The sequence below is a fragment of the Cherax quadricarinatus genome, chromosome 29, assembly GCF_038502225.1.
Source record: "Cherax quadricarinatus isolate ZL_2023a chromosome 29, ASM3850222v1, whole genome shotgun sequence".
Taxonomy (NCBI): Eukaryota; Metazoa; Arthropoda; class Malacostraca; order Decapoda; family Parastacidae; genus Cherax; species Cherax quadricarinatus.
The window spans coordinates 36,590,850-36,602,411 of record NC_091320.1 but is presented as its reverse complement, the minus strand read 5'-3'; the positions used below and the strand labels follow the sequence as shown (position 1 = coordinate 36,602,411).

General features: G+C 40.2%; 1 protein-coding gene across 3 annotated transcripts in view; it reads right to left on the bottom strand.

Annotated features, from left to right (window-relative positions):
* Nucleotides 1-1,213: 1,213 nt before the first annotated feature.
* The window catches only part of Polr2A (RNA polymerase II subunit RpII215), a 38,951-nt gene continuing 28,602 nt past the window's right edge, over nt 1,214-11,562 (bottom strand). For all 3 annotated transcript variants that reach the window (XM_053779312.2, XM_053779313.2, XM_053779311.2), the window contains exons 11-14: nt 11,227-11,490; nt 10,868-11,030; nt 5,273-5,430; nt 1,214-3,656 (exon numbers count right to left, since the gene is read on the bottom strand). In XM_053779312.2, the coding sequence (XP_053635287.1) occupies nt 1,704-3,656; nt 5,273-5,430; nt 10,868-11,030; nt 11,227-11,490 (2,538 nt within the window). In that variant the 3' untranslated portion in view covers nt 1,214-1,703. The remainder of the gene's footprint in view (nt 3,657-5,272; nt 5,431-10,867; nt 11,031-11,226; nt 11,491-11,562) is intronic.

Below are 11,562 nucleotides of genomic sequence, written 5' to 3'. Positions count from 1 at the left end.
GAGATCAATTAATAACCTTAGTATTTTTTCTTTCTTTTTTGGGTCACCCTGCCTTGGTGGGAGATTCAAAGTTTATTCTCTATAAGGATTACAATGCTGAGTTTACAGAATTTGGTTATTGTGTGGTTTACATGTAGTAAAATAATAATTACAGTGTACCACTAGAACACCTAGCATGGCTAGGCATTTTGGGCAGACTTAAATTAAATCTTAAGTTTAAAATATTACAAAATTATGAGGTAAGTTGGTATTATGGCTAAGTGACTAAATACTAGTTTGTGAGTTTAGCAATGTGAATGCTTTTGTTTTGGCACTATACATAGTTTCAGTATTGGAGTATCACAGGCCAACTTATGACTAGTTAAGATTCATTATTTTGAGATTGAGATTGATATTTCTGTTTATGGTCAAATGGGTGAGTGAAAGTGTAAGTGTTAACCACCAGGTGGTATTCGTGTAATTAGTTGACAGGGTGTATCAGGGAGATAAGATGTTTTCTGATGGTAGTTTTGAAGGTGATGAATGTGTCTGCAGTTTTAGAATTTTCAGGTAGGGTGTTCCAGATTTTAGGGCCTTTGACATACATTGAATTTTTGTAAAGGTTTAGTCTGACACGGGGAATGTCAGAGATGTTTGTGTCTGGTGTTGTGCCTGTGGGTTCTGTCGCAACTATCAAGAAAGCATTTTAGGTCAAGGTTAATATTGGAGTTTAAGGTCCTGTAGATGTAGATTGCACAGTAGTAAGTGTGGATGTACTGAACAGGGAGTAAGTTTAGATCTATGAAGAGTGGGGGAGGGTGTGTTGCCAGGGATGGGATTTAGTGATTATTCTTACTGCGGCTTTTTGTTGGGTTATTATTGGCTTTAGGTGCGTTGCTGCAGTTGAACCCCAAGCACAGATAGCATAGGTGAGGTATGGATATGTAAGTGAATGGTATAGTGTGAGAAGGGCAGTTTGCGGCACGTAGTATCGTATCTTGGAGAGGATCCCAACCGTTTTGGATACTTTTTTGGTTGTGTGTTGGATATGGGTGCTGAAGTTCAGGTTGTTGTCGAGGTATAGGCCTAGGAATTTGCCCTCATTATGCCTGGCAATTAGTGTTGTCGATCTTAATGTTAATTTGCGCATCTCCTGCTCTGCTACCAAACATAATGTAGTAGGTTTTGTCAGTGTTAAGCTTACAAACTAATTCATGAACAACAAAATTCACAATGAATTTTATATATTTTATTAGTCAATACAAACAAAAAAATATGATCACCATATAAATTGGGTATACATGTTCACATAGAAATAGTCAAATTAAAAATCAAAAGGACAAAAAAAAAGTGATTTCACAATTATATCAAATTAATGTACCTCTCAATAACATAAAATTAAGTAATTGTATGTATATTTCCTATTTTATATTCATGAGAACATTTATGACTACATACAGTATATGAAAGATAACTAAAGCAATACAAAAGCCATAAGTGAAATCTAGGGCAAAAATAATTTGTTATCAGAGGTTCAGAGGAAAATGGTGAATGAAAAAAGCTTAGCTGTAAAATGTGAAGAAAATAAATATATTTTATGTCCTTAAAAGCCTATTTGGGTTTTAATTTTTACCTAAACAAGAGTGCCATTTTGTTTCTACTAATACAGAACTTGATACACAAAATCTCTAACACTAAACCTATCAATACCTGTACTCCAAATTTTAGCGCTTGGATTTCTTTTTCTGCTTTCTCCTTTGTTCCTCTTCATCATCTTCGTAACTTGGAGAATACAAAGGTGATGTTGGACTATAACCTGGAGTAGTTGGACTGTAAGTTGGGCTAGTTGGGCTATACTTGGGGCTACTTGGACTGTAGGTTGGAGATGTTGGGGAATATTTTGGACTTGAAGGGCTATATCGAGGACTGGAGGGACTGTATGTGGGTGATGTTGGAGAGTACTTGGGTGACGTTGGTGAGTAATTGGGTGATGTAGGAGAATATTTAGGAGAGGATGGGGAATACGAAGGAGAGGTGGGTGAGTAAGTTGGACTTGTAGGTGAATATTTTGGTGAACTGGGGGAATATGAAGGAGAGCCAGGTGAGTAGGTTGGGCTTGTTGGTGAATAGTTGGGGCTTGTGGGTGAATACTTGGGGGAAGATGGTGAATAGGATGGGGAAGCTGGAGAGTACTGAGGAGAACTCGGTGAATAAGATGGACTAGTTGGGGAGTAGGAAGGGCTGGTTGGAGAATATCCAGGAGATGATGGAGAGTAGTTAGGAGCATAACTGGGAGATGTAGGTGAATAAGATGGTGATGTGGGAGAATAAGATGGTGATGTGGGAGAATAAGATGGACTAGTAGGAGAGTAGGAGGGAGAAGTGGGACTGTAACTTGGGGAAGTAGGTGAATATGAGGGACTTGTAGGAGAATATGATGGAGATGTAGGTGAGTAAGATGGAGAAGTTGGAGAATAGGATGGTGATGTTGGAGAGTACGAGGGAGAGGTGGGACTATATGATGGTGATGTTGGCGAGTATGATGGAGAGGTGGGACTGTAAGATGGTGATGTGGGAGAATAAGATGGACTTGTTGGAGAGTACTGTGGTGAGGTTGGAGAGTACTGAGGGCTTGTTGGACTGTAGGTAGGTGATGTTGGTGAATATCCTGGAGATGCTGGAGTCATGCTTGGAGATGTAGGCTGAAAAGCTGGTGATGATGGAGAGTAGGAGGGTGATAGTGCATTGGCTGGACTTGGAATGTATGGACTTGTGCAGCCTGGAGACCCTGGGCTGCCAGGCTGTGGAGACCATGCTGGAGAATACCCTGGTGATAGACTTGTGGTCTCACTTGCTGCAGCTGGAGAGAAGGATGGTCCACCTGGTGTCATACCACTTCCTACACCTGGGGTCCATGCACCATATGGCGACATTGATGGTGTTGCTCCTGAGGCCCATGGGGTTTGGGCCGGTGTCATGCCAGAGGATGGTGATGCAGCACCAAAAATTCCTCCACCCATCATCATACCTGTTCCAGGCATGGGGATCTCCATGCCCAACTTGCACTTAGCATCATCTAAGACCAGGTCAAATGACCCAGAACCTATTTTGGGAAGCTGACCTAACATGATGTTTTCCGAAACACCACGAATAGGGTCTACTTCAGCACAAGAGGCAGCTTCCATTAACACGTCCACAGATTCTTCAAATGAACACTTCATTAATGCTCCAGTGTCTTGTCTGTTTATACCATGACGTGTGATTGCCATCAAGTGACCTTTGCTGGTCATAACGTCACAAAGCAAAGCCAAGTGACGGTAGTTCACGTACAGTCCATAGAACATAAGCACTGCATTCATTTCCTTTTCGATACATTTACGGACAGCTTCAATTCCAAGGACTTCAAATACTTCCAAGATATCATTTGAGGAAGTTCTCACAGGATCTACATCTCGCTCTGAAAGAACTTTCATTAAGGCAGTACCATCAGTCTCAAGTAGCCACTCAGCTATTGCCTTAAATTCTCCATGTTCATTAATGATGATCCTCTTTTTCTCATCAGTCTGGGGCAAATGCATATACACTTTGGTGATGGCCTCAATGCCCTGTAGTGTAAGGTCATTCAGCATATTTGCTTCAATGCATCGTAAGAAAGTATCATCTTCCATTTTGTCCACCTGTTGAAAGAAAAAGAGAGATTATTCTTTGCACTTTTTTTTTTTTTAATAATGCTGGCCATCTCCTGTTGAGGCTGGGCAACGAAAAAAAAAACTTCCATCACCATTCACACTACCACCGTCTTGCCAGAGGCACATAGACATGACAGTTTACATGTCCTTCCAAACAGCATATATACCAAACCCCTCCTTTAGAGTGCAGACACTGTACTTCCCACCTACAGGACTCAAGTCTGGCTAACTGGTTTTCCTGAATCCTTTTGTAAATGTTACCTTGCTCACCCCAAGAGCATTTCAAATAAAAAAAAACCACTTGCCTTCACCTACTCCTAACATGATCGCACACACCTGTTGGATGCCCAAGCCCCTGGCACTCAAAACCTTAACCCACACCCTCCAATCTTTCCTAGAACAGCCCCTACTTCTCCTTCCTTCCACCCCAGATTTTTAACCACTCCTGGCCTTCCTATTTTTTCTCCATTCTAAACATTCAAACCACTTAACAACACCTCCTCAGCCCCCTGAAAAAAATATTTTTGGTAACTCCACCCCACCTGTTCACGGACCAGGCCTCAGGGGTGTTGACCCCCAAAACCCCCTCCAAGTAGACTCCAAGTATACCACCACCTAATCTCCAAACTCTGAATTTTCTGCATAATATTCACACCACATATTACTCTTTTTAAATTTAGTAATTAATACAGGAGAAGGGGTTACTAGCCCCTTTCTCCAGGTATTTTAGTTGCCTTTTATAACATGTATGGCTTATATAGGAAGGATCGTTCTTCACTTTTCCTGCATTTTGAAGGAGGGGTGGGGATATCGCAGTTAGGAGGGGCATCTGAACTGCAATGTCGGTACACCTCTGGCAAAACAGTGATTGAATGATGATGTGTTTTGTGGGCAAGGGGCTTGGACTTCCAGCAAGCGTGCGTGAGCATGTTAGATAGGAGTGAACGGAGACGAATGGTACTTGGGACCTGACGATCTGTTGGAGTGTGAGCAGGGTAATATTTAGTGAAGGGATTCAGGGAAACCGGTTATTTTCATATAGTCGGACTTGAGTCCTGGAAATGGGAAGTACAATGCCTGCACTTTAAAGGAGGGGTTTGGGATATTGGCAGTTTGGAGGGATATGTTGTGTATCTTTATATGTGTATGCTTCTAAACTGTTGTATTCTGAGCACCTCTGCAAAAACGGTGATAATGTGCGAGTGTGGTGAAAGTGTTGAATGATGATGAAAGTATTTTCTTTTTGGGGATTTTCTTTCTTTTTTGGGTCACCCTGCCTCGGTGGGAGACGGCCAACTTGTTGAAAAAAAAAAAAATTACTTACAGATGTACAACTTAAATGGTGTGTAGGTTTCTTGGACATTAAAAATTAAACTTTCGAGTGTAAGTAAAACTATTAAAAATGTGCTGCAAGTGCCTCATTACTATAATTACCAATACCTCTACTTATGTTATGAAAACAGATAAATTTTAAGAGAATGGAGTAATCAATATACAATGTTCAAAAAATGTACTATGGAGATGGCAAGTATCTGAGTATTATATATTTTACAAACTAGTAAAGCATCCTTTGATACAAGTACTAGAGCAACCAGAAAACTAACCTGTTCCTCAGCATCATCAGCCAATTTGTCATCACCAACAATAATACGGATCCGCAGAACGAGTTTTTCTGCATTGTCATCATTGAAAATGCAATTCAAATCGTCTCCAAAACCCGAGTTAATCTTCTGGGAAATTTGCTCCATAGTCAGCTTTTTATCTGTAGGAAAATTAACATGTTACCAGCATTAATTCAGAATTTCCAGGTACAAAGAAACCTCAAATTATCAGACTAATAAGGGTAGGGTATTGACACAAAACTAACAGTTCATTAAATTTGAATGAAGAGGTAATTTTCATGATCATAAAAAGAACAGACAATTGCGGATTTAATGCACTGTGTTAAATCCGAAATATATTTACCCTGCAAACTGTAACACTATAGGACAATTTTGGATTTAACTTTGCCCATTAAACCCAAAATAAATTTATCTAATGGGCCTGTAACAATAAGAATTCTGAATTGAACAACTGTGCATGTTATTTCCAATTGTTGTTTGTCCATGTTAAATCAAGGTTTTACTATAATATTTTACCTTGTCTGCCCTGAAAATATCCAATGTCACACACATGGATCAGTTTAGCAACTGAAATCTCCACTTCCCATAAATTTAATTAGTTTAACCCCTAAACGGTCCAAATGTATTCTCTCGCCCAGTGCCCCGAATATTTTGAAAAATAATTTTTTTTATAGAAATAAAGAGAGCATTTTTCTAAGTGTTATAGGATTAAAATAAAAAAAATTAGGGTCAGTACTTACCAAGATATGAAGCTGCAAAATTTGCTCACCTGATGGCAACATGGAGACCTGCCGCTTGCAGAAGTGTTGCTGATATATCTTTTTTCCTCATTTTTATATTATTTTATATAATTTTTATTATTTTTTTTTATTTTATTTTATTATCACACTGGCCGATTCCCACCAAGGCAGGGTGGCCCGAAAAAGAAAAATTTTCACCATCATTCACTCCATCACTGTCTTGACAGAAGGGTGCTTTACACTACAGTTTTTAAACTGCAACATTAACACCCCTCCTTCAGAGTGCAGGCACTGTACTTCCCATCTCCAGGATTCAAGTCCGGCCTGCCGGTTTCCCTGAACCCCTTCATAAATGTTACTTTGCTCACACTCCAACAGCACGTCAAGTATTAAAAACCATTTGTCTCCATTCACTCTTATCAAACACGCTCACGCATGCCTGCTGGAAGTCCAAGCCCCTCTCACACAAAACCTCTTTTACCCCCTTCCTCCAACCTTTCTTAGGCCGACCCCTACCCCGCCTTCCTTCCACTACAGACTGATACACTCTTGAAGTCACTCTGTTTCACTCCATTCTCTCTACATGTCCAAACCACCTCAACAACCCTTCCTCAGCCCTCTGGACAACAGTTTTGGTAATCCCGCACCTCCTCCTAACTTCCAAACTATGAATTCTCTGCATTATATTCACACCACACATTGCCCTCAGACATGACATCTCCACTGCCTCCAGCCTTCTCCTCGCTGCAACATTCAACACCCATGCTTCACACCCATATAAGAGCATTGGTAAAACTATACTCTCATACATTCCCCTCTTTGCCTCCAAGGACAAAGTTCTTTGTCTCCACAGACTCCTAAGTGCACCACTCACCCTTTTCCCCTCATCAATTCTATGATTCACCTCATCTTTCATACACCCATCTGCTGACACGTCCACTCCCAAATATCTGAATACATTCACCTCCTCCATACTCTCTTCCTCCAATCTGATATCCAATCTTTCATCACCTAATCTTTTTGTTATCCTCATAACCTTACTCTTTCCTGTATTCACTTTTAATTTTCTTCTTTTGCACACCCTACCAAATTCATCCACCAATCTCTGCAACTTCTCTTCAGAATCTCCCAAGAGCACAGTGTCATCAGCAAAGAGCAACTGTGACAACTCCCACTTTATGTGTGATTCTTTATCTTTTAACTCCACGCCTCTTGCCAAGACCCTCGCATTTACTTCTCTTACAACCCCATCTATAAATATATTAAACAACCACGGTGACATCACACATCCTTGTCTAAGGCCTACTTTTACTGGGAAATAATTTCCCTCTTTCCTACATACTCTAACTTGAGCCTCACTATCCTCGTAAAAACTCTTCACTGCTTTCAGTAACCTACCTCCTACACCATACACCTGCAACATCTGCCACATTGCCCCCCTATCCACCCTGTCATATGCCTTTTCCAAATACATAAATGCCACAAAGACCTCTTTAGCCTTATCTAAATACTGTTCACTTATATGTTTCACTGTAAACACCTGGTCCACACACCTCCTACCTTTCCTAAAGCCTCCTTGTTCATCTGCTATCCTATTCTCCGTCTTACTCTTAATTCTTTCAATAATAACTCTACCATACACTTTACCAGGTATGCTCAACAGACTTATCCCCCTATAATTTTTGCACTCTCTTTTGTCCCCTTTGCCTTTATACAAAGGAACTATGCATGCTCTCTGCCAATCCCTAGGTACCTTACCCTCTTCCATACATTTATTAAATAATTGCACCAACCACTCCAGAACTATATCCCCACCTGCTTTTAACATTTCTATCTTTATCCCATCAATCCCAGCTGCCTTACCCCGTTTCATTTTACCTACTGCCTCACGAACTTCCCCCACACTCACAACTGGCTCTTCCTCACTCCTACAAGATGTTCTTCCTCCTTGCCCTATACACGAAATCACAGCTTCCCTATCTTCATCAACATTTAACAATTCCTCAAAATATTCCCTCCATCTTCCCAATACCTCTAACTCTCCATTTATTAACTCCTCTCCTATTTTTAACTGACAAATCCATTTGTTCTCTAGGCTTCCTTAACTTGTTAATCTCACTCCAAAACTTTTTCTTATTTTCAACAAAATTTGTTGATAACATCTCACCCACTCTCTCATTTGCTCTCTTTTTACATTGCTTCACCACTCTCTTAACCTCTCTCTTTTTCTCCATATACTCTTCCCTCCTTGCATCACTTCTACTTTGTAAAAACTTCTCATATGCTAACTTTTTCTCCCTTACTACTCTCTTTACATCATTCCACCAATCGCTCCTCTTCCCTCCTGCACCCACTTTCCTGTAACCACAAACTTCTGCTGAACACTAACACTACATTTTTAAACCTGCCCCATACCTCTTCGACCCCATTGCCTATGCTCTCATTAGCCCATCTATCCTCCAATAGCTGTTTATATCTTACCCTAACTGCCTTCTCTTTTAGTTTATAAACCTTCACCTCTCTCTTCCCTGATGCTTCTATTCTCCTTGTATCCCATCTACCTTTTACTCTCAGTGTAGCTACAACTAGAAAGTGATCTGATTTATCTGTGGCCCCTCTATAAACATGTACATCCTGAAGTCTACTCAACAGTCTTATCTCCCAATACATAATCCAACAAACTACTGTCATTTTGCCCTACATCATATCTTGTATACTTATTTATCCTCTTTTTCTTAAAATATGTATTACCTATAACTAAACCCCTTTCTATACAAAGTTCAATCAAAGGGCTCCCATTATCATTTACACCTGGCACCCCAAACTTACCTACCACACCCTCTCTAAAAGTTTCTCCTACTTTAGCATTCAGGTCTCCTACCACAATTACTCTCTCACTTGGTTCAAAGGCTCCTATACATTCACTTAACATCTCCCAAAATCTCTCTCTCTCCTCTACATTCCTCTCTTCTCCAGGTGCATACACGCTTATTATGACCCACTTCGCATCCAACCTTTATTTTAATCCACATAATTCTTGAATTTACACATTCATATTCTCTTTCCTCCTTCCATAACTGATCCTTCAACATTACTGCTACCCCTTCCTTTGCTCTAACTCTCTCAGATACTCCAGATTTAATCCCATTTATTTCCCCCCACCGAAACTCCCCTACCCCCTTCAGCTTTGTTTTGCTTAGGGCCAGGACATCCAACTTCTTTTCATTCATAACATCAGCAATCATCTGTTTCTTGTCATCCGCACTACATCCACGCACATTCAAGCATCCCAGTTTTATTAAAGTTTTTCTTCTTCTCTTTTTTAGTAAATGTCTACAGGAGAAGGGGTTACTAGCCCATTGCTCACGGCATTTTAGTCGCCTCATACGACACGCATGGCTTATACGGAGGAAAGATTCTTTTCCACTTCCCCATGGACAATAGAAGAAATAAAGAAGAACAAGAGCTATTTAGAAAAAGGAGAAAAACCTAGATGTATGTATATATACATATGCATGTGCGTGTCTGTGAAGTGTGACCAAAGTGTAAGTAGGAGTAGCAAGATATCCCTGTTATATAGCGTATTTATGAGACAGAAAAAGAAACCAGCAATCCTACCATCATGCAAAACAGTTACAGGTTTCTGTTTCACAGTCATCTGGCAGGACGGTAGTACTTCCCTGGGTGGTTGCTGTCTACCAACCTACTACAAACACACTGATAGGTGGACATTTACACCTGCCTTGGTCGTTTATTATTGTCAAGGAATATAAAGTATTTATAGGTCCCAGCAATGTTTTGGATACACGAAAGTATATAATAATAATAATAATTTCCCTTGAAGCATGATGTAAGACAAGTGTCAGTGACTAGCATCCATGAAGGTGCAGTGATAAGTGGTGACATTTGATGAGTCCAGGCGAGGGTGCAGTGATGAGATAAGGGGTGACATTTGATGAGTGTCGGCATCTCCATCTCTGCTTATCTGTCTCTGCTTTCTCTCTCGCTTTCTCTCTCTCTCTCTCTCTCTCTCAGAGCCACTGTGAACCAATGGGTATTCTTATGCATTATATCTACAAGCACATTATAGCACTTTGGATTTTTTAGGTTACCCTAGGTAATTTACACTATGTATAATTGTATTTATGTGTACCTGTGAGAAAGAGATAGAGACAGAGATAGACAGATACAGACAGATGGTGACAGAGCCAGCCAGCCTGCGGAACACTTGTTACACGTTCCAGAATTGTTTCTCTTTACTTAGGGCATAAGTTACAAGACAGTCTGAAAGGGTGTTGCACAAATATTGCACATGGGTTATTATCAAGGTTTTTTATATTTCCTCGACCACTTGTGGCCAACATCACTTTCCTCTTAAAAGAGGAGTGTTAATATGATATGACATCAGTGAATCCTTGGTGTTTGCCGCGCTGTTTTCTTTAGCTGGCGCTCAATTTAACTGGCGCTCCCACAAGGTACTAAGTGCTCCCAGATTTTTTTAATATGGCGCACACCGAGTGTCGAGACTCATTCTATGCTGACCAGGCATCTCAGGCCAATCGTGCCAAATTTGGAGGCAGGAAAAATAAAATACATATACGTTTGGGGTGCTAACAGTAAGAATATACATATACGTTTGGACTGTTTAGGGGTTAAAGACACGTGAGAAAAACTAGGACATATTAGAGAACGTTTCAGTTAGTGAATGAGGTCCCAGGACTGAACTGTTTTCTGTTTTTTCAAAGTGTTTGCTCACGTGAACTAATTTGTCCATATCACTTACCAAGGTTTATAAAGTTTAATTGCATAGATTAATACTTTCATCACCATTACTAACCTGTCATTTTTTTACGATCAAGCTCAATGCGAAGTAGCCAAGGAGAGATCCTGGAGACATCAAAGTCTGGCATTTCATAGTAGACATTAACAAACTCCTGATCCTCAGTAATACAAGTGTTCTGTGGGTCTGGGTCATAGTAGATAGCAGTGTTGGATGTTACCTGTTAATTAAATTTTACATTTCTGCCTTTAACTGGATAAAAATCTAATTTCCAAGCATTATCTACATTTGTCTCCACTACTTGAACTATTTCAATATTTTTGTTTATAATTTGGTAAAAAATTTTTTTTTGCATACTTAAAACTGCCTATTTGTAATGGTCTTGTCTTGCTTATAGCCACATCACAGGTTCTCACCTTGCGTAAAGTAGTGTGTTCAAGGCGACATAAAACATTCTTAGCCTTTTCAGCATCTCTTGCTGATGCTCCAACCAGAAACACTGTGAGGGATGGAGCCTTAGGTTTCTTACTGATGTTGATGATTTCTTTCAGCCTTGGCACACCCAATGTTACATTCTTGGATGACACACCAGCAAAATGGAAAGTGTTCAGTGTCATCTGTGTAGCAGGTTCACCAAGTGACTGAGCTGCCAAAGCACCAACCATTTCTCCAGGAGCAGCCTAGGGAATAATAGATAATCTGAAATGGTCCATTCTCACCGTGGTTAAGGATGGGACAATATCAAAACTTTT